Source organism: Lepidochelys kempii, chromosome 3, assembly GCF_965140265.1.
Source record: "Lepidochelys kempii isolate rLepKem1 chromosome 3, rLepKem1.hap2, whole genome shotgun sequence".
NCBI lineage: Eukaryota > Metazoa > Chordata > Testudines > Cheloniidae > Lepidochelys > Lepidochelys kempii.
This window is the reverse complement of record NC_133258.1, coordinates 132,888,424-132,912,481: the sequence shown is the minus strand read 5'-3', so window position 1 is coordinate 132,912,481 and position 24,058 is coordinate 132,888,424. Positions and strand designations below refer to the sequence as shown.

Sequence of the window (24,058 nt, the reverse complement as noted above, 5' to 3'; positions counted from 1 at the left end):
TGAAGTCTGAACAGAGGTGCTCCCAACTGCAGAGACAGAACTTGATGACAACTGTCATGAAAAGTCCTTGATTGAAAAAGCTGACAGACATTACTAATCTCATAAGAGAAAGGCAACATTATAGAAAAGGAACATGTGGCAGGCAAAAGCTATCAATGCACTCAAACTGCAAAATTAAATCATCTGATTTTTCTCGAGGAGGGGAGGAGAAATGAAAAGATAAATTACAACAATATAAAAAGATTCATGAAGCATACATTGTAGGCTGAACGCACCTTGCATCATCAACTCTCCTCCACTTCCACTGTTGCAATATTTATAACAGCAATTTTGGACAAATGGAAATTGTGGAGAGAATGAAATAGTTTAGACAAGTTGTCCAGGAGACAATGCTGTAGTTAAAGAAGTTATGAGTTACTTTACAGGTGCTCTAGCTGCTGCTGAGGCTAGAATGATTGCTAGAAATTTAAATCCTGCTCTAGGAGGGTGAACTTGAGTGGTAAGCCACTACAATTAGACACAAAACCACTGTTATTTTAAATACTCAATTTAAATGCAGGAGTTAAAGCTCTCATTAGACAAATTAACATTATTATAAGAACCTGAAATAGTAAGCATTCTGTAATTCTTAAATGAATGGATTATTCAAGATTAGTTTTTCTATTTAAATTCCATGTTTAAAGAAGTGTTACAGTACTAACCTGACCCTTCTGTGATTTTGCATCATACAGACAGCAGTCACCATTAGAGAGACTGTCAACTTGAAAAATTTTGAGCAAATTCACGCCAAATTATTTCAGGTATTATACAATTACCCATGATCTTCCGTTCCAATTTTTTTTTTTTTTAATCAATCAAGTCAGTCACTTTTCCTATTTTGTTTTTAAGCATGGTTTTCCTCCAGCCTCTGCCTTTGACCCAGCAACTGTGAAAAAATTCTGAATATAATGCAGGGAGATTCAAATATAAAATGCGCATAAATGTTACTTGTAACAGCAGTAATCACTTCTGCCTAAGATATTAATATTTGTTTAAATGTGTAGAAAATTAAAGAAAGAGCACCTGACCATTCATTCTAGATGCCCTTATCATTTGAACACAATCAAGAATTTCCATGGCAACTCTATCCAACCCTTAAAAAGAGCAAAGCCAGGCAAATTAAGGATTGGTGTACCCAAACTCGACCTAATGGAACCAATAAGCCCAAAAGATCACAAGTGATCTGTACAATCTTCCACAATTCTCATTTCAGGAAACTACTAACATCCTCCCTTCCCCCCAGTTTGAGTCCTGGGCATGCCCCTCCAAAAGAAATCAATGTATGCTGCCCAATATACAGTCTCATAGACTTTAAGGTCAGAAGGGACCATTACGATCATCTAGTCTGACCTCCTGCACAATGCAGGCCACATAATGTCACCCACCCACTCCTGCAATAAACCTCTCACATATGTCTGAGCTATTGAAGTCCTCCAATCATGGTTTAAAGACTTCAAGGTGCAGAGAATCCTCCAGCAAGTGACCCATGGCCCATGCTGCAGAGGAAGGCAAAAAAACCCCAGGGTCTCTTCCAATCTGCCCTGGAGGAAAATTCCTTCCTGACCCCAAATATGGCGATCAGCTGAACCCTAAGCATGTGGGCAAGACTCACCAGCCAGACACCCAGCAAAGAATTCTCTGTAGTAACTCAGATTCCATCCCATCTAATATCCCACCACAGGCCATTGGGCCTATTTACCATGAATAGTCAACGCTCAACTAATTGCCAAAATCATGTTATCCCATCATACCATCTCCTCCATAAACTTATCGAGCTTAATCTTGAAGCCAGATAGGTCTTTTGTCCCCTCTGCTTCCCTTGGAAGGCTGTTCCAGAACTTCACTCCTCTGATGGTTAGAAACCTTCATCTAATTTCAAATCTAAACTTGCCGATGGCCAGTTTATAGCCATTTGTTCTTGTATTCACATTGGTACTGAGCTTAAATAATTCCTCTCCCTCCCTAGTATTTCTCCCTCTGATATATCTATATGGAGCAATCATGCCTCCCCTCAGCCCTCTTTTGGTTAGGCTAAACAAGCCAAGCTCCTTGAGTCTCCTTTCAGAAGCCAGGTTTTCCATTCCTCGGATCATCCTTGTAGCCCTTCTCTGTACCTGTTCCAGTTTGAATTGATCCTTCTTAAACATGGGAGACCAGAACTGCACACAGTATTCCAGGTGAGGTCTCACCAGTGCCTTTATAATGATACTAACACCTCCTTATCTCTACTGGAAATACCTAGCCTGATGCATCCCAAGACTGAATTAGCTTTTTTCATGGCCTTATCACATTGGTGGCTCATAGTCATCCTGTGGTCAACCAATACTCGAAGGTCCTTCTCCTCCTCTGTTACTTCTAACTGATGCGTCCCCAGCTTATAACTGAAATTCTTATTAATCCCTAAATACATGACCTTACACTTCTCACTATTAAATTTCATCCTATTACTATTACTCCAGTTTACAAAGTCATCCATATCTTCCTATATGATATCCCGGTCCTTCTCTGAATTGGCAATACCTCCCAGCTTCGTGTCATCCAAACTTTATTAGCACACTCCCACTTTTTGTGCCGAGGTCAGTAATAAAAAGATGAAATAAGATCGGTCCCAAAACTGATCCCTGAGGAACTCCACTGGTAACATCCCTCCAGCCTGACAGTTCACATTTCAGTATGACCTGCTGTAGTCTCCCCTTTAACCAATTCCTTATCCACCTTTCAATTTTCATATGGATCCCCATCTTTTCCAATTTAAGTAATAATTCCCCATGTGGCACCGTATCAAACGCCTTACTGAAATCTAGGTAAATTAGATCCACTGCGTTTCCTTTGTCTAAAAAAATCTGTTACTTTCTCAAAGAAGGAGATCAGGTTGGTTTGGCATGATCTACCTTTTGTAAACCCATGTTGTATTTTGTCCCATTTACCATTGACCTCAATATCCTTAACTACTTTCTCCTTCAAATTTTTTTCCAAGACCTTGCATACTACAGATGTCAAACTAACAGGCCTGTTGTTACCCAGATCACTTTTTCCCCCCTTTCTCAAAAATAGGAACTATGTTAGCAATTCTCCAGTCACATGGTACAACCCCTGAGTTTACAGATTCATTAAAAATTCTTGCTAATGGACTTGCAATTTCGGGTGCCCATTCCTTTAATATTCTTGGATGAAGATTATCTGGGCCCCCTGATTTAGTCCCATTAAGCTGTTCGAGTTTCGATTCTACCTCAGATATGGTAATATCTACCTCCATATCCTCATTCCCATTTGTCATGCTACCATTATCCCCAAGATCCTCATTAAAGACTGAGGCAAAGTATTTGTTTAGATATTTGGCCATGCCTTGATTAGCCTTAACCTCCACTCCATCCTCAGTGTTTAGCGGTCCCACTTCTTTGTTTTCTTCTATAGCCATATAAATAAGAACCTTTTACTATTGGTTTTAATTCCCTTTGCAAGGTCCAACTCTACTTGACTTTTAGCCTGTCACTTTATCACTGCATGTTCTGACCTCAATAAGGTAGCTTTCCTTGCTGATCCCTCCCATCTTCCACTCCCTGTATGCTTTCTGCTTTTTCTTAATCACCTCTCTGAGATGCTTGCTCATCCAGCTTGGTCTACAACTCCTGCCTATGAATTTTCCCCCCTTTCTTGGGATGCAGGCTTCCGATAGCTTCTGCAGCTTTGATTTGAAGTAATCCCAGGCCTCCTCTACCTTTAGATCCATAAGTTCTTCAGCCCAATCCACTTCCCTAACTAATTTCCTTAATTTTTGAATGTCAGCCCTTTTGAAATAAAAAACCCTAGTTGCAGATTGTTTATCCTTTCATTCAGTTTGAACTGAATTAGCTCATGATCACTCAAACCAAGGTTGTCCCCTACAACCATTTCTTCTGTGAGGTCCTCACTGCTTACCAAAACCAAATCTAAAATGGCATGCTCTCTTGTTGGTTCAGTAACTACTTGATGAAGGAATCCATCAGCTACCGCATCTAGGAAAATCTATTATTACTAGCACTTGTCCTCCAGTCTATATCTGGGAAGCTAAAGTCTCCCATTATCATGCAGTTCCCATAAGTATTTACTTCATTAAAAACATTAAAGAGGGCTCTATCCATACTCAAATTAGATCCCGGTGGTCTATAGCACACCCCAAGCACTATCACAGGGGAGGCTCTAGTAGTTTTCTTCCCCAAAGTGATTTTTCCCCAGATGGACTCTGTCTTATCCATTCCATCGCTTCTTATTTCTTTGCAGTCTACCTCATCATTGATATATAATGCTACTCCACCACCTTTATTTCTCTTTCCTAAGCAGCACATACTCTTCAATAGCTGTAGTCCAGTCATGACTACTATTCCACCACGTTTATGTTATCCCTGTAATATCTGGTTTCACTTCCTGCACAGTAGCTCTAATTCCTCCATTTTGTTACCTAGGCTCCTCGCATTGGTCTACAAACATCTTTAATTTTTGCTGTTTGGACTCACTCACATTCTTTACCCGATTAGGCACAGACATTCTACCGCCAGTATGACCTATTAGGCTGGTATCCACACTGCCCTTCCTCCTTATATACATTCTCCTACCCACGGCTGTATCCTTTCTTTGTTTTCTTCCATCTCAATGTGAAAAATCCAGTGTGGAGATTACCTGGAAACATCTCCCAACCATCTCCCCCGAATTCCTAGTTTAAAGCTCTCTTAATCAGTTGTGCCAGCCTCCATCCTAGAAGTCTATTTCCTTCCCTACTCAGATGAAGTCCATCCCGAGAGAACAGTCCTCTGTCCATGAATGCCTCCCAGTGGCCATACATCCCAAAGCCCTCCTTATAGCACCGCTGCCTGAGCCATCTGTTGATAGTCATAATATTGTCGCACCTTTGTTGCCCTTCTCTAGGAACAGGCAGAATCCCACTGAAGATCACCTGAGCCTCGATTTCCTTAAGCGTCTTCTCCAGCCTGGCATAGTCTCCCTTGATACGTTCTAGTGAGAACCTATCAGTATCATTTGTTCCCACATGAAGGACGATCAGTGGATTGTTTCCTGCTCCCTTTAGGATTCTCTTCAACCTCAGGTCCACATCCCATATCTTAGCACCTAGTAGACAGCACACCCTTCTATTCTCTGGATCAGCTCTGGTACAGGCCTGTCTATTCTTCTCAGTAGGGAGTCCCCGATCACGTAGCCCTGCCTTTTCCTGGTGATGGTGCGATTTTCTGGTCTATCCCCTGTTCCCTGTGGCTGCAAGTCCTCTCCATTCTTATTCTCCCTTGTAATCCTCTTCAACCCGTCCTGTATCCTCCTGGGGCTCATATTTGGTGTTGTCTCCATTGACTCTTCCCCTTTTCCTACAGGACTAGCTGCTCTTCTCTTCTTCCTTGCCCTTCCACCTTCAGTAACCACCTGCTGTGTCCCTTCTTCATTTTCCAACTCTGCATACCGGTTCTTGATCTATTTCTATACCTGATCTATTTCTCCTTCACTAGCCCGTCTTTTCCTCTGCCTGGTTCTTTTAGTCACATGCCTCCACTGTCTGTTTTCTTCACCCAGCAGTCTCCCCTCAGAGTTCTTCGGTCCTATTTCCATCTGCAAGTCTGAGCTCTTCCCTTCAGCCGCCTCATGTCTTTGCTCCAAAATCAGCTCGAACCCCCTTCTAAACTCAACCAGACTTTCTACCTGCATCTCCAATCCTCGGATCTTTTCCTCCATCAGCTCTATCAGGCAGCACTTCATGCAGATGAAACTCTTTCCAGGTACCCCCTCCAGGATCATGTACTTGCCGCAGCTTCCACATCCAATCATCTTCATTGTGTCTTCCATTATTGGGTCATTACCATTGCCGCCTCTGTATCTGTCATAGCCTTCTCACATAAATCTTGTTAGTCCGGGTAACAAACCCCACCAAAACACCACCACCCACAGCAAAATCAAACCCCAAACGAGCACCGCAATACAAACTCCCCTTACAAGCTCCCACTCAAACTCCCCTGTTTACAGCTCTGTTTGCTGGCTCCTGTACGGTTGCCTGACTGGCTGGCTACTTTCATAAGACCCCTACTCAGGGTAGCCCTGCCCCCTAATTAGGGCTCAGCTTCTCTCCCAGCACAAAGCCCCTACAAGCCTCTACACATACAAACAATACAAATACAAAACCAAATACAAATACCTTCTCCTCCAACAGAACTCCCACTCAAACTGCCCTGTTTACAGCTCTGTTCGCTGGCTCCTGTGCCGCTGCAGCAGTCCTCTGCCAACGTGGCAGTAAGGACTTCTTGTCCCCTAAACTGAGCCTCAAGGCAGGGGGAGGTAGAGGTTTCCTCCACTCTGGACTGGATCCCAATCCACACAAAACCAAGGAGCAGCCCACTGAGTACAGCTGACTGAAGCTTTTTAAATCATGTGTCAAAATTTTGACTCTACCCAAAAAAGAACACATTTTTCATTAAAGGTGTCCGTTTTTTTGACCAACTCTAATGAGGAGCAGGGAGGCCACAGCCAACCTGAAGACCAATGGTAGAGGACCCCCATTCCTACTACCCGTGCAAAGTCTCCTGCTCATAACAGCAGCCAGCTCCCCACCCCCCAACAGTGACAGCAGCATTGGAGTCGCCTCTCTGTAGGCTGAAGAAAGCAAGACTGCATTGGTTTATCCTTTGTTCACACCTGAAAAGTCTCTCTCACAACAATGAGAATTAAAACACTTTTTAAAAAATGAAATCTTAAAGATGCTGCAGAATTTAATGACAGTCCCACAGAAAAATTCCTGCTTGCTCTGGGCGACTGGCTTTTCTGAATCTTTGGCCCAAAGTACTGTATAGACATACTTTAGTACAAAGTTAAGAGATCTTCAAAGATCCCATACTTTGATAGTTTAAAAAGACACCAAACTTTTCTTCTCATTCCAAGCTGACCTAGGCCTTCCTAACTTACAACAAATGCTTGACTTATCACTGTGATGACTCCAGAGAACAATGTTGCAATTTGGTTTTAATGACAAATCAAGAACACAAAAATAAATGCGAAGCTTCTTTTCAAGTTTCCAATATTATGGGGGGGTGAGTGGGAGGGGAATGAAACAATGAACTACAGTGGTGAAATAGTTACCACTGCAGTTTTAGGAGGAACAGAAAGGGGAGGGGTTGATTTATCAGGCCTGAGTTAAAAGCACACCTGTCAAAACACTGATTTCAGTTGCCAGGAAGAGAACAAAGCATGATTATGCTGCCAACATTGGCATGTCTGGGGCTGATTTAACTGGAGCTATGGCCCTAAACACAGAAGCATCAACTTGGCAAGAGACTTTCAGGGGGAGGGGGAAGACTTTATTTATTATTTTACTCAAATACTTAAATTGTTCATATTAGTGTATATTACCCAGGGTTTTAATACACAAGGGTTGGATACCCCAAAAAGGTTTTTAGAACAGCTGTAAAATGTAATATTGGTATTTACTTTCAGTTACAGGTATAGCAATAAGGTTTCAAGAATAGGAAAGTATGTAGCAAGAAAGCAAACATGATGGAATTTAGGTGAAATCCCAAGAGTCACAAGCTTCTAACATTCAAGAAGTCAGAAATTTAACTTATGTAAAGTCATGAAGTTTGTTACTATCCTTATACAGCACAAGTTAATTTGTATTTAACAAGCATGTTAAAATATTTGTCTCACCTTATGACCCACAATAAGAACATAAGAATGGCCGTACTGGGTCAGACCAAAGGTCCATCCAGCCCAGTATCCTGTCAGCCTGATGAAGTGAGCTGTAGCTCACGAAAGCTCATGCTCAAATAAATTGGTTAGTCTCTAAGGTGCCACAAGTACTCCTTTTCTGTCAGCCGACAGTGGCCAATGGCAGATGCCCCAGAGGGAGTGAACCTAACCGGTAATGATCAAGTGATCTCTCTTCTGCCGTCCATCTCCACCCTCTGACAAACAGAGGCTAGGGACACCATTCCTTACTCATCCAGGCTAATAGCATTAATAGACTTAACCTCCATGAATTTACCCAGGGTAATGAGTAATTATAGCTCATCCATCAAATTCGATAGGAGACTCCATCATCAAAGTATCTGTACTGTTAAAGCTAAATGTGCATCTAATTTTATGCTGCTATGTGCGTTAATTCTACCTTCAGAAAAATGAAGCTTTAAAAAAAAAAACACAACAACAACAAAAACAAAAACACACACTTTTTGGAGCCATTGTTAACTTAGGGCATTAGAATTAATTTTTAGAAAGAAGGAAAGACTATAGGCTTTTAACTTTGCCCAAGTACCCTGAGTAATAGTTCAAAGTGCCCATCTACACATTTTAAAAAACACTTATTTTACACAGCCATTTTCAGTTCAAACCCTGCTATATGGAGGCTGAAAATATTTTGAGAGCTAAGAAACTGACAGTCTGCAAACAAAAACATCCAATAGCTAATTTGAAGAATCTAAAGGTTAAAGAATCTATAAATTGGTATTAAAGCTCCAAAGTTAATTTTAATGTTACTTCTCTGCTTCTTACAAGTCAATGTAAAAATTTTAATGGAATTTCTATGTTCTAGCTAACAGTGCTCAAACACAAACATATTCATACCAAATAGTAAACTGAAAAATCAAGCTGAATCTTCTCAAGTTTACCAACACTACACAAAGCCTCTTGTCACCCCAACATAATTTTCATTGTATTTAGGCATATATATCATTTCAGAAGTGTGAGGTCCGAGGTTTTAAAAGTTCTTTGATGTCTATTTCTGTTAATTTAAATGGAAGTTAGACACATAGACACTTTTGAAAATTCGACTAGGCATCTATCTGCATCATTAGGTGCGTAAATACTTTTAAAAATCTTGCCCAATATTTCTAAACACCTTATATAAAAGTAGTAAAATATGAAGTTATGGTTTTTATTTTTGTGTGTATGCACACAAGCCAATACTGATGTCATTAGAACTAGGAGAGCAGTAATTTGGCTACCACCAATCAAAAGCTCCAAAACACATTTTCCTTTGAGAAAAAGGTTACAGTCAGAAAATTAATGGGATGTTTGGGCAAGAATTTAATCCTCTGTTTTAGCCAAAAAAAGTCACTGAACGTGCCCTTTTCAAGATTTCCAGTGGAGAAACTTGACTGGGGGGAATCCAAGATGGAATTTGTAGGAAAGGAACTCAAAGCAACAGCTGTAAAACAGCTCACTTAAGTAAGATTGAAGATATATTTAATTATTATTTTAGAACAAGGAAGATGGGGAAGTTGGAGAGGCAAGTAGGGTCAGAGAAAGACTAGACCATGACTGCATTTTTGAAAGAGCCAACAGCTGTTCAGGGATGGTGTCAAAGATGCAAAACACAATCTTAACTACAAACAAAACAAATGAATAGGTCAGAGTTAAAGCTGTGTATTTAAGTGTGATTTTCAGCTGTTTGTTGGGCTTACTGAGGGCAGTAGTCCCGTTGAAATGAAACTGCATATGTTAGAGAGGCCACAAGTGCTGAAGAATGGTGGAGTGTTGTGACTATATTGGACTAATGGTTGAAAAATTAGTTTGTGCTAGGTGTTGCCTTTAATGTAGGAGTTCCTTGCTTTTGGTATTTGCATTGCAAGGAAACATATCTGGTCAACCTTAGCTCTAGTTTAAAGAGTTTGTGTATGGGATTTTTTAATTTTGTTCACTTGTTAGAGTCTAGGATAGAGTTAACACATTCAGAGGAGGAAATTTTGCTTTTGCTCGGATAGGTTAGGTTTTCAACCCACATATGAGATAACCAGAACATTATTCACTCTTTAGAAGGTTAAGCACTTTATACACAAACACTATATTGCATAGAACCAATAGAATAGGTATATTTCCAAGAGATAGTCACTGTATGAAAAAAACGCATTAAACAAGCTACTGTGATTTTTACTTTAAAAACATGTTGCAACAAGTCATCCAACTGCAGATTAGAATTACTAGTTTCTATAAACTACTTTACCCACTGCAATCTAGACATATACGTTGCTACATGTAGCAGGCAAGTTTATCTCCAAACACACACCACTTTCTGGACAAACTCAAAAAATGCACAAAAAATACAATGCCCATGCTACTTAGGCACAACTGGTAAAGTGCAATATGTTTATGCTGTAATGTGTTCTTTGGTGGTCTGGAAAAGCCAATGGGTCTAATTTTTAGTGGTGCTCCCATACATGAACATGGGAATGGCAGGTGCTCAGAACCTTGGGGCAGGGGGTGGAGAAGGGGAGAATCAAGACCTTGATGTGAGAGTACACTAAACCATGAAAAACGATCCTTGAGAACAGTACAAAAGAAAAAACAAAAAGAAATACAAGATAAGAAACTCAAAGAAGTGACCTAATTTTACAAAAGATACACAGATAAAAAAATTGGCACATCCATGCCATTGAATTAAAACAAACCCTATTCCCTTAGGAAAGGCTTACTTTGGAAGTCATTAGGGAGAGATGACACCAACTAAAATTTGCAAGTGTTGTTCTATGCTAGCATAGCATTCTGAAAAGTTTGCTGCAAGATGGACAGCAATACTACTACCGTCCACTTACATATCGCCTTTTTTCCACAGATCTCAAAGCACTTCAAGATGGGCAAGCACTACCCCCATGTTACAGATTGGGAAACTGAGGGACAGAGAATTTAAGCCGCTATGGCTAAACTAAGGCTTCAGACAGAGAGAGTATTCTTTACTGTTTTAACAACTTCCTAACTATGGCAAGGCTTGGCCTAGAAATTCCAAGTTAGTTTTAATCTTTTCTCATTGGCCACGACTGGTGCCATTACATAGGGGTTTTTTTTGGGGGGGGGGGGGTGCGGAGGGGAGAAGAGGAAGGAAAAGCAAGAGCTCTATGGTTGGACATATTTACTTAAAAGAATTTACCACTTTCATTAATTGCCACCCATCTGGGTTTATTCTTAGGCAAAAACAGTTAACCTGAAGTTAAGGCTAAAAAACAAAAACAAAAAACTCTCTCTCTCAAGTCCACCAAAAACAAACAAAACCAACCAACCAACCCTGGAAGTGTTTTGCATATTTTTTAAAGTAAACTTACACTAGAAAGCCTGGAAATTGCAAATTAAGGATTCACCACAATAAAAAACATACAAAACAACATTTGTAATCCTTGTGGATTTGTTAACGCTGCAGGTCTCTCTCTCTCTCTCCCCTCCCAACTCTCACAGGCAAGGGAGATAACATGAAAACATAGACCCACGTCACCTAGGGACTCCAGGATGGAAACTGTCCCCAAAGTTTTCTGAATGAAGCCATGGGTTTGTCTCTAATTGTCACACTAAGGAGAGCTCACTGTTTTGAAAAGTATAGCCCATACAGATTAATCTCAGATCTATCATAGCCTATCAAAAGCCAAGAATTTTTCTCCATAAGGAGAGGACAGAGAAAGAAAAGCTGAAGAGAAACAATCCGGAGTTCAGAGGGTTGAAAAGAAGCTCGAGGGGGACAGAGGTCTTTGCAAGATTTCAGTATCATCTTCTGACTGGAATAACCTTTTTCCTCTCTCGGTTATTTTAATGGTACATTCCACCATAATTTGAGTGGTCCTGCTGGGAAGGACCTCAGAGAAACTCTAGGAAAGAGATTGTTTGATTTTTGCTTTCCTCATATGCAACAGGGATCCTACCTCAGCGAGGAGCAAGGCAACAAGAGTGATTTGGTTAACAGCGGACAGCAGTTTAATCAGAGCAGGCTCTGCAGCCCCACCAGTACCCTCCCTGGTTCCTGAGGCACCTCTGTCCTACTGTCTTGGACACCTTCTCACTATCCCTTTCTGGTGCCTCTTAGCCATGGCAACAAGCCCTTCAATATCTCTAAAACAGCCAACCTCTGTGCATTTTGGGGTGGGGGATGGAGGGAGATCCTCAGCATATTCGACAAACAGCATTCAATGCGTGTGTGAGAATGCTATTTGTATGGGTATTATAGTGTTAATCTATTTATATAACATTTGTTTATTCAGCTTTTAAAAACAGTTTCCTATTTTCAGTTTTGCTATTCCCTTCTTAATTTAAATAAAGCCACATCTGGTAGACTGTCCACTTTCTGTGATTTCACTGTTCACTTTGTGTGTGAGATTCCTTTAAATTGTAAGCTACTCTGAGTTTCCATGGAAAGTTTCCTGCAGGTACTAACACCTACACTCAGGATGTGGAACTTGTTTTTTCCAGCTGGAGGCACTGAATGTTCTAAAACCAGGTACTGGAATTAAACTAACATTTGGAAGGTGTAGGCCAATACGTGTTCGCTAACATGCAGTACAGAATCCTAATCTAGACAAGGCCCTGGAAAGTCTGCCAACGGCTCCAGTAAACCCAAATCTTCCTAGCCCTCTCATTTAACTTGGTGCCCTTGTTCAGAAATAAGTGGTTTGACTCCCTTTAAAGAGAGTTAAATATTTTAAAGAGACTTAAATATTTAAAAAAAACCAAACAGTTCTGGTCACCTAAACACCCTTAACTCTTTCTTCAGTATTATAACTGTTAACCAGAAACTCTTAGATAAACATTCAACCATCAGTTTCATGAAGTCAAACAGCAACAATAACAATACATTACTTTAATATTAACACACCCATGTGATAGTTAAAGACGACTTGAGTGTCTGATTGGTTTCAGGTTGTACCCCAAGGTCACAATTAAGGATGTACAGGTAAGTAATTGCACAGTTTTGAACATTTTCTTTTTCTTCAAGTAGAACTTGAATTTATAATTTCTCAACTTCTTTATGTTTTGAGAAACTACAATGATTTCTTCAGGATATTTTAAGCACATGTATCAGATAGAGACAGGTAAAGTCCTCCTTTCAATCTTGATTCTATGTTTTTTTTGCCTTGGAATTTCTTTAGATTAATACCAAAGTTTGGAAGTGCTTAGTGACAAGAGACCCTGCAAGCCACTCAGAGTTGGGAAGGAACATAGTCCACACCACCTCTCCCTTCATTACTACAATCCATGTGGGTCATGAAGACTGCAACATATACAATGCATACATGTACATTTATAAGTGTTATTTCTATATTTAAAAGGTAAAAATGTGTTATTTAAAAGTGGACATATCTTTGTTATGTATTTTTGTGATGACACCTTTAAGTGTGAAAGAGGGGACATGGGAGAGCACAGCTGTGTGCGCCTCTCCCACCTCCTCCCCCCAGCTAAAAGCAGAGGGTACCTCTTTACTCATGCTTCTGGGAGCTCAGCTTCCTGAGAATATCCTCTCTTTCTGTTTCTTCACAAGTTGCATGAAACAAGAACACATCAAATAAGAGGTGGATCCTATGTAGAGAGTTTACGGTGCTCAGAGCCTTCCTGAATGAAACAGTACTGATATCTGCTAGATAAATCTGTCAGGTAAGTCCTAACCACTTTTTCCTCAGAGAACAAGTGAAACTGACAGGCACCACATTCAAAACAGGTAAGAGGAAACAAACGTGTCCCCCACCGCCATCTCCTAAATCTACATTTGCCTCCTTTATTCCCTCCCTCCCCACACACACAAAGAGTTTTCTCCTTGCTAGTTTTCTCTTTCTCCACAGGGATGGAAAATGACAGATCCTGGCACTTCCCAACTTTTCTTCTCATCTGGGGATAAAGAAAGTACATGCCACTGTCTTCCCTTCCCATGGACTCTGGTTTGGGGAAGATTACACAAAGCTAGCCTGCCTTTACACTCATCAGTCTGCAAAACAGCTCATTGCTCTCAGTGTTGCTGCCCTGGTCAGCCAGGATTTTCTTCTCTTATGTCCTAGTTTGGCAGCTGTGAGATAGTACTACTATAAGGTCCCGGACTGTCCAGGAGACCCAAACTACATTAGATGACTTAGGAGGGGACAATATGCTTGTTTGGGCATATTTCACGTGTGGACTGCGGTTGTTAATGCTAAGTTATTAACGTCCTGCACTAGGTAGGGAATAGGTCAGTGAGTCTTGAGCCAGTTTCTGCTCCCACTGAGGAAAATAGTACAAAATCAAATCAATAAATAATTCATCGACCCCCCACCCAAAAAAACCCTCTTATCTGAATAGAGTGGAATCCAACCCTTGAGTCTGATGGACCAATTATTGGATAAGAGGATGCTATTAAAGTGGCAGGAAAATTTCAGATTCAGGTAATCCATTTCATGAATATACTTCAAAACAACAAGTACACACTAGTACAATAAATGAGTACCTAGATACACTCCCAGGCTGTGCTACGTTAATTTTTTCCCCAAACTATGAGACAACTCAAAGTTTTTAGATGCCTTTCATAACCTTCCCCCTTCTTAATCTGTGTATAGACCTAGCACTGGCAGACAGAATGCAGTGATTGACCATTTCCTTCTGGTAGGCCGAATGTCCATGCTGGTATTATTAGATCACCTACTTTCTATACCATTGATCACAAGATGCTGTTGAGTAGCCTGCAGACGTTGGCAGGAGTGATGAGCTGCCCTTCAGCAGGGTGGTTTTTTTTTTTTTTTTTTTTGGCAACATCGCAACAGGTAGTTATGGGCAACTGATCCTTTTCCCAAAGGACTCAAGTGCATGGAGCTGCAGTGTACTATTCTACCCACCCCCCATATTAAACATGTACATGGGGCCATTAGGAGAGTACTAAGCATAGGGGGTGGTGTTTTCACTATGCTGATCACATCCAACTCTGATGATGACATGGTGCTGAGTCTCAACCGTGTCTCACTGAGATTAAGATTAGGGGAGAATGAGCTGGTTGAAGCTCAACCCATACAAGACAGAAATGATGATGGTGGGTTGGGAGAAGCAACCAGAAAGGATTCCAGAGGTTACATCAACACTTATTACTGAGGAAGTGCATCCACCAGCACTAGAGTTCACAACCTGGTGGAGATCTTAGGACCTCCCCCAGCTGGTGTTAGAACTGTAATCCAGTCAACTTTTTAACAACCACACCTGGCCAGAATGTTGTGACCTCTTTCAGATGTGGACCTTGCAATCTAGCTATGCCTTTGTCACCTTAAAATGTCTAATCTATTCCAGTGCCCACTGCATAGGGCTAAACCTTAAAACCATTCAAACAGACTGAAGATGCAACAGCTCACTCATTAAATGTGACATGATATAGGCTGCCTATTGTTCTTTTAGTAGAGTTTAAGGTGTTAGCTATGACCTATAAAACCCTAAACAGCCTACTGGAGAAACCACTTCTCTCCTTGTGGCATACCACAGGAGCTGCAGTCAGTGGAAGCACTGAAGCTGGATCCCCTTTGTTAAACCAGGAGGAGGCTACCAGTGGAGTGTTTTCAGGGAGGGCCCCAGGACTCTAAACTTGCTCCCCACCCTGGGCCAAAACAACCCAAAGTTGATGACCTTCTAGGTACACTGCAAAAGTCTTGGTTCGGTAGGTCTTTTAGAGAAAGATGAGGGTATGTTCCTGGGTATGATTTGGGTACAAAGACTTTTCTGATGCTTTTCCATTTTCATTGTTTGTTAGTTGAAGTAAATTGTTACTTCTGTATGATTATTTAAAGCTGTTGACTGATTAACTATTTTTACATTGGTATTAATGCTGATGGGTGGTTATTTTAAGTATTTTGTCAGGGTGCTCAGAGCTTTTATATGGATGTTTTTATAATGTTAAATCTAAACAAAATAATGTTAAAATTTATCACCACTGGTTGCAACACGAATAGTGTGGACAAGATGCCAACAGCCACTAACATTTTAATCACTCTGTTCAGAGCAAGTCTAAACAGTGTAAAAAATATCAGTAGCTGCCAACCTCTTGTCTGCAAGAAAACTCCCATCGCTAACCCCCTCTGGTGAAACTACCAGTGTGAAATATGAGAGAGAAAAAAGGCTAGCATAGACAGAGCCCCAAAAACTTAAAATGACATTAACCACAAGACCATAGCTTTTCACCATTAGATCACTAATTCAAACATGTTCCAGGATTGTAACAACCAAGTGTTGTTGGTGTAAATCCAGTTTCTAGGGGACCAGCGCTCACAAAACAAAAGGATCTAAAATAGTAGCAATTTTAGCAACTCCTGCAGAGAAACCAATGATTCACTAGGCATAAAAACTGAGCTCCCTCTGACTCCTTCAGGTGATTGTCCATATTAAGAGCAGAGGAACTTCTACTGCCGCTATCTCACTGGCTTTTTTGAAATGAAAGCACTAGAATCTCCATGTCCATTAATCTGACACCATTCATCAGCACTAAATCACATTAACGAAAAAAGTAGGAGAGAAGTCATAAGTATCATGTGACAATCACCATCATTAAATCTTTCATTAATAGAAAAATAGGGTTGGGGAGGAACAAAGGAGAGACTATGAAAAATATATTTTTATTGTGAAGTCTTTTATAATTACAGAACAGACCAGGAAGAAAGTATATTATGTCTGCTATTTTACGCAGTTGTTTTTTTTTTTTTTTTTAAGTTTCTGCCGAGGAAGATAGGACTTTGCTCTGTGTGTTACAATTAGGTATATAAACTCTGTGCTAATTTTTAACAGAGTTTTTACCTAATTAGTGATATGGTTGGCTTACATATCACATGACTGGTCAGTAACCAAGACAACTAACCAACCATGTCACTCTTGCCAGAAGCTCCCACTGGCACAAGATGGTCTTCCAGTAAGCAAATAAAAACACTTATTTCAATATAGCACTCCCTAATGGTGTCAGTTTATGGCTTTAATGGGTCCTCCTCCTTTCTAACTCTCTGTATAGAAGGATATCCCCAATGCAGGACCTACTCGGAGAGGGGAGGACATGTTATGCCTCACTGGGGTACCACAAGATAGCTGCCCAGATTTTCCCAGAAAACAATATAATGTAACCTATGCAGCGTGGTGGGTAAATAGATAAACCAACTTATTGGGATGGTGCTGGTGTGTGGACACAAACTGAACTTGTAGCCACTTAAGACCAACATGCCTAACTGGTTACAAAAAGCCACAATTACAGATGTAATGTGTAGTAGTCAAAGTCTCATGTGTTAGCTCCTTCATTCAAACTGTCCACATGCAGCAGCTTGTGACAAATATATCGCTCCAACAGGCCGTGTCCCTCTCACACCATAAATCTGATTTATACAGCAACCTCCTCTCTTTTGCTGATCATAATAAAAAACATGGTTACAACACACCAAAGACATTGAGTTTTCAGAGAGTATTTTAACTAAGTCATGCAGAAGACTTACTATTGCTCGATTTGAGGTCTCGGTGTAGGATGGGGACGATGGCTTCCTCGTGCAAGTAGAGCATCCCGCGGGCTATCTGTACTGCCCAATTCACCAGGATGTGCGGAGGTACACGGCGGCCCCAGCGGCTTCCCCCGCCGGTGGTAGCTGCCCCCGCTAGGGCTCGATTGAGGGAGCCTCCCCGAGCAAACTCCATCACCAGGCAGAGGTTGGGCTCCCGCAGGCAGACGCCGTGCAGCTCGATGATGTTGGGATGCTTCAACATGGAGAACAGCTTGGCTTCCTGCCTCACGCTCTCGGCTGTGGCCATGATGTCTTCATCGGGGTCCTGCCGGGCCGCTTTCACCGCCACTTCCTGGCCCCTCCAGGTGGCACGATACACTTTGCCGAAGCCCCCCACGCCAATGATCTCCTGTAGCTCCAGATGCTGGAAGTCAATCTGGGCCAGGGAGCCTGGCTGGTCTCCCCCGCCCCCGGCCCGCCAGTCCTGCGGAGCCGGGCTCGGGGCCGGGCGCCCGCCCTTCTCCGGCTGGCGGAGCTGGGGCGGGTACCGGCCCGGCTGGTAAGTCACATAGTTGGCCGGGAAGATGCCGAGGCGGTGGCGGATTTTGCCCGCCCACCAGCCATCGTCCCCCGAGACGGCCGCATCCTTGGACAGCACCTCGACCACGTCGCCCCGCCGCAGGCTCAGCTCGTCCTCCCCGCTCGCCTCGTAGTCGTACAGCGCGGTCCAGAGCGGGCAGGACGCGCCGCCGCCGCCGCCCGCCGAGGAGCCCTCGGCCGCCGCCGCCGCCCCGGAGCCCAGCAGAGCCATGGCAGGGGCAGGGGCCGGGGCACGGGCCGCAGCCGCCTCAGCCGCGGCATCCGGGAGAGCCCGGGGCGCCGCCGGGGACGCTCATCCTCACCTGCCGCGTTACCCGCACCTGCCGCCGGGGTGGGGCGGGCCCCGCTGAGCGGCCGGGGGCGACCCACAGGTAACGCGGCCAAGCCCGCGGGGGGCAGCGGGGCAGGGGCAGGCCCAGGCCGGTCTCTGCTCCGCCTCTGCCCGCAGCTTCATGGGGCCAGCACCGGCCGCGCCGCCCCGGCCCGAGCTGCTCCAGACACCCAGCCCAACGGGGCCGACCTCCGCCCTCGGCCGCGCCGGATTGGCCAGCCGGGGACACGTGATCCGCAGAGAGCGGCGCGGGGAGGGTCAAAGGCAGGTGCAGGTGCCCTGCCTGCTTCCCGCACAGACGGGCTGCCGGGCCAGCGCTGCTGCGGCGGGGGGCAAGGCCCCCACTGCGAGTGGGTCAGGCCAGCCGCGCAGGGACAGCGGTAGGGAGGGTGGGAGGGAAGGTGCTAGTAGAACACACAGCAAACTCCTGCAGCCCTGGGGGAGAGGCTTGGCAAACACGCTCCATTTACACCAAGCGGAGGAGGGACTCTCCCTCCCCGCGAGAGAGAGAGAGACTAGGCAAGCCTGGGCACAGCGGTGCCAAGGCGTGAGTAAGGCGGCACAGGGGAGCGTTAGTAGGTAAGTTAGGCTCTGTCCGCACTGCTTTCTTCCCTTCCACCCCTTACAACTTCCCCCCATTGCTCCGCTCCCGGACCTTTAGTGCAGACAGTTTGCATTTTAAAGTTTAACGATGGTGTCATCTACATCTACTCAGACTAGCTCTAGCCAACATGGTGGTTAAAATGCTGGCAACTGTCCGTTCGTGGTCTACACTAGCACTCCCACCATTGTTACCTATGGTAAGAAAGTGTAGTGAAAAAAATGTTGTAGACAAGGCGATCAGGGAAGAGATTAAGGAAAAGAGAAGGAAACTGGAGGAAAAATAATGCAGCTTATAATGATGCAAATCAGACAGCACATACAAGAGAAGAGTCAAAAAACTGGAGTGAAGGAATAATGGGCAAAGGTGGAGAAAGAAAAGGCATTCTAGTCTTAAAATACATTAAAAATAGCAAGACAAGTACAATACACAATCTTGTAAGTAACCCATAACATTCTTCTGTAACTGTGCTGAATTTAACAGAGCTGTTGCAGTACCTCAGAGACTAGTACCCTTCTTCCAAATTAAAAAGGATCTTTCAGACCTATTATTATGGCTCCCACTGAAGAATGTCAACAAGAGTTCACTCTCCCCAAATACTGGGGTGCTGTGTAGATCATACCTTTTAAAGAGAGTTGATAACATGTCAGGTGTACAATTGAAAAGTTAAGTAGTGAAGTCCCTATAGGTTGTAGCACCTGGTGGATTCCAATAAGTACTCAGACACACAGCTCAGGCAATGCAGTTTACTCGGGGAAAAAAAACTGGATATATATCAATGGTTTTAAAAGGTACAACTGATAACAGAACAGTTCCAAATTTGGCTAGTAGAGGGCAGCCTCTAAGAGGATAGGGTCCCTCAGGCCTACTGTTTAAGGTGTGCCCTCTGGTCCTTTAATCGATTAGCCAATAAAGTAGCCTTGTTGATCCCACCTGCCAGGTTTCAGTTCCACAAGAAGGGGGCTCCACATTGTCCTCCTGCACCAGCGTAGCAGGCTGCTCCACATGTGGACAACAGCCTAAGCCACACCTCACAGGTCCTCTTCCCTCTGGGCCCAATTGCTAGTCAGATCCACTGACTTCTTCCCTAAGATGATCCAGATAAAGATGATTTACTTATGTCGCCATCTCTTTTAGTGCCTGATGGGCAACCCCAGTGCTCTTGGACAGTTCTGTAGAAAGAAAATAAGGTTGTAGATAATGTTTTATTAAAATAATTTATTTTTTAAAAGTCAAATGATCAAAAATCAGTTAGCCCTTTCCTTTAATATAAGAGAAAGCTGCCATTCATGGAGTGTTAAGAATATATCCTTTATCTGCATATTTGTTTGGTATTATACAAGCTATAAAATGTAATAGAAACATTCAGCCATATGAGCAAATTCCATACTATATTTTATCTAGTATCAGAAGCCACAATGACTGATAAACTGTGGAATGTTTCAGAGTGGTAGCCGTGTTAGTCTGTATCAGTTAAAAGAATGAGGAGTACTTGTGGCACCTTAGAGACTAATAAATTTATTTGAGCATAAGCTTTCGTGGGCTTAGATGTGGGGACCTGCATGAAAGACCCCCTAAGCTTATTCTTACTAGCTTAGGTTAAACCCTGCCACCACCAAAGTGTCTAACAATAATAACAGGGGAAGTGCCCACTTGGAAATGTCTCCCGCCCAAAATATCCCCCCAAGCACTACACCCCCTTTCCCGGGGAAGGCTTGATAAAAATCCTCACCAATTTGCATAGGTGAACACAGACCCAAACCCTTGGATCTTAAGAACAATGAAAAGCAATCAGGTTCTTAAAAGAAGAATTTTAATTAAAGAAAAAATAAAAGAATCACCTCTATAAAATCAGGATGGTAAATACCTTACAGGGTAATCAGATTCAAAACAGAGAATCCCTCTAGGCAAAACCTTAAGGTACAAAAAGACACAAAAACAGGACTATCCATTCCATTCAGCACAACTTATTAGCCATTTAAACAAAACAGAATCTAACACATACCTAACTAGATTGCTTACTAACTCTTTACAGGAGTTCTGACCTGCATTCCTGCTCTGGTCCTGGCAAAAGCAACATACAGACAGAGAGAGCCTTTGTTTCCCCCCTCCAGCTTTGAAAGTATCTTGTCTCCTCATTGGTTATTTTGGTCAGGTGCCAGTGAGGTTATCTTAGCTTCTTAACCCTTTACAGGTGAAAGGGTTTTGCCTCTGGCCAGGAGGGATTTAAAAGTGTTTACCCTTCCCTTTATATTTATGACAGCTTTCATGGGCTAAAACCCACTTCATCGGATGCATGCAGTGGAAAATACAGTAGGAAGACACACACACACACACACAACCCATGAAAAAATGGGTGTTGCCATACCCACTGTAACGAGAGTGATCAGTTAAGGTGAGTTATTATCAGCAGGAGAAAAAAAACCTTTTGTAGTGATCAGGGCCAGCTCTACAGTTTTTGCTGTCCCAAGCAGTGAAAAAAAAACTGCTGCCGTGGATGGCAAAAGGAAGAAGCTGCTGCTGATTTGCTGCTACGGCTGGAGGAACAGAGAAGCTGCCGCCGAATTGCCGCTGTGGCCGGAGGAACTGCCGCCTCTTTCTAACTGCCGCCCCAAGCACCTGCTTGGAACGTTGGTGCCTGGAGCCGGCCCTGGTAGTGATAATCAGGATGGCCCATTTCCAACAGTTGACAAGAAGATGTGAGTAACAGTAGGGGGAAAAATAAGCATGGGGAAGTAGTTTTACTTTGTGTAATGACCCATCCACTCCTTGTCTTTATTCAAGCCTAATTTAATGGTGTCCAGTTTGCAAATTAATTCCAATTCAGCAGTGGATGGGTCATTACACAAAGTAAAACTATTTCCCCATGCTTATTTTTCTCCCCTACTATTACTCACACCTTCTTGTCAACTGTTGGAAATGGGCCATCCTGATTATCACTACAAAAGGTTTTTTTTCTCCTGCTGATAATAGCTCACCTTAACTGATCACTTTCCTTATTGTGGGTATGGCAACACCCATTTTTTCATGTTCTCTGGGTATATATATCTATCTTCCTACTGTATTTTCTACTGCGTGCATCCGATGAAGTGGGTTTTAGCCCACGAAAGCTTATGCTCAAATAAATTTGTTAGTCTCTAAGGTGCCACAAGTATGCCTTGTTCTTTAAACTGTGGAATGTTTTTGCCAGGTCAAACAAGGTACTGGTAGCAGTACAATGAAAGAGTTTAAATGTTATTAGTTACGGTTACTATTCCAAACACTTCCCCATTGTGGTACAAATATAAATATTAGTAACTAGTAATTGTTCTATAAATATTTTTGTTCTGTGTTTATACAGCACCTAGCACAATGAAGTCCTGATCTACGTGTAGGGGTTGGAAGTGCTATGGTAATATAAATAAATAAGTTATATTTAAAAAAATAAAACACATGCATATAAATTCTCTAATGGCTCCCTCTAGTGGATTTTTCTTTAAGCAAATGTAACAGAGTATTCAAGAATTGGAGCTTTTTTTTCTCTTCATCTAGTTTTCTCTATAAGAATAGAAGTGCCCAGGTGTCTTATCAGCAATGCTAAATTGATTTTGGAAGATAATATTGTATATCTGCATTGTTATCCTCAGCAAACATCCTTATGAAACATCTCCATTGGTAATTACAAAACCCCTTTTCCAGTGTAAATATATTACATCCAAAACAACCCCCCCCTCCGAAAAAAACCCTAAACCTACATTAAAAGAACAATATAGTAGCAAAGTCAAGTGCCCAAAAATTAGGAAAAACCAAGATTCCTTTACAACCTTAATTCAGCTCTTTGTGCATATGCAGGATGATGCAGTTATTAATTTCAATGACCACATACTATTTTTTCCACAGGAACTGCTCCTTCTTCAGTGGATGGGTAGCTATTCAACACTTGTTTTATCTTCATTGTTCAATGTGTGGCTCCAGGCCTTATTTAATGCACGCCATCCACACCCTGACACTGAATACAGAATTATTATTTTCCTCATGTTTCAGAGTAGCAGCCGTGTTAGTCTGTATTCGCAAAAAGAAAATTAGTACTTGTGGCAGCTTAGAGACTAACAAATTTATTTGAGCATAAGTTTTCGTGAGCTACAGCTCACTTCATCCGATATCATCCGATGAAGTGAGCTGTAGCTCACGAAAGCTTATGCTCAAATAAATTTGTTAGTCTCTAAGGTGCCACAAGTACTCCTTTTCTATTTTCCTCATGGCATTTCTATGATATGGTACCCCATGGTATCCAAGTGCTTCACAAATTAATGAATTTATCTTCACAATACCACATTTGAGGTTAGGTGTATTATTATTTCCATTTTACAATTGAGGAATTGAGGCACAGGAAGATTAAAGCCAGCATTTTCAAAAATATCCACTAATTTGGGGTGCCCAACTTGAGACACCTAATTTTTGATTTTTCAGACTAGTTAGCATTTTAATAGCACTTTATATGGTCAAAGCATAGCTCTAATCAACCTCTGTTACAGTTGTGAGCACTAGGCATTTCTACAAACCTGGTTCCATGTGTATTAAAATGGCATCCAGAAAATGAGGAACACACAGTAACCAACTGAAAAAACAGATATTCCATCATATAGAACCATAATGGTCCCCTACGTGGGTCACAGAAGGGTTCAGACCTTTATATCCATAGTATCACAGACCTCTGCCACAGCTAACAGGTTATTGGTAGTAGCAATATACTGTTATCCTCTATGTGAGCAAGTCACTAGATGAGGAATGGGACACACTTTACCACTGAGTTTCACATCTATTTGTTGGCAGCAATCGAGAGACTGAGGACTCCTGGGTTTACTACTAGGATCTAAGGGGAGTATGCCTCTTTATAGATTCTTCTGCCCCATCCCCAAACCTGTCTCTGTCCTCCTCTGTTCTTATCTGCTCCACATCTCCGCAGGTGCTGCACTCCTCCCTTCCACCCTGGCTCCTGTCCTCCTTCCCCTCTGCTCATTTCCAATCCCCACATCCCAGTTCCTGCCCCCTTCCCCTCTCCTCCTATCTAGCCTCCTACTCCACCCAGCTCTTACCTCTCTCTGCCTCTGCTCCAATCCACCTCTCCCTCCTCACCCTTCAGGAAGGGTGGTGGGGGGAGGGGGCAGGAGGAAAGGCAGTGGGGACTGCGGGAGGTGGGGGGCAGGACGATGGGTGGTGGGTGCTGGGCAGGAGGAAGGGCAGTGGGGGCTGGTGGTGAGGTGGAGGGCAGGAGATGGGTAGCAGGAGGAAGAGCAGTGGGGGCTGGGGTTGAGG

General features: G+C 42.7%; 1 protein-coding gene across 5 annotated transcripts in view; it reads right to left on the bottom strand.

The window, feature by feature from the left end:
* Positions 1-18,365, bottom strand: part of MAP3K21 (mitogen-activated protein kinase kinase kinase 21) — a 63,893-nt gene extending 45,528 nt beyond the window's left edge. For all 5 annotated transcript variants that reach the window (XM_073338103.1, XM_073338106.1, XM_073338104.1 and 2 more), the window contains exon 1: positions 17,229-18,365. In XM_073338103.1, coding sequence (XP_073194204.1) covers positions 17,229-18,042 — 814 coding nt within the window. In that variant the 5' untranslated portion in view covers positions 18,043-18,365. The remainder of the gene's footprint in view (positions 1-17,228) is intronic.
* Positions 18,366-24,058: the final 5,693 nt, after the last annotated feature.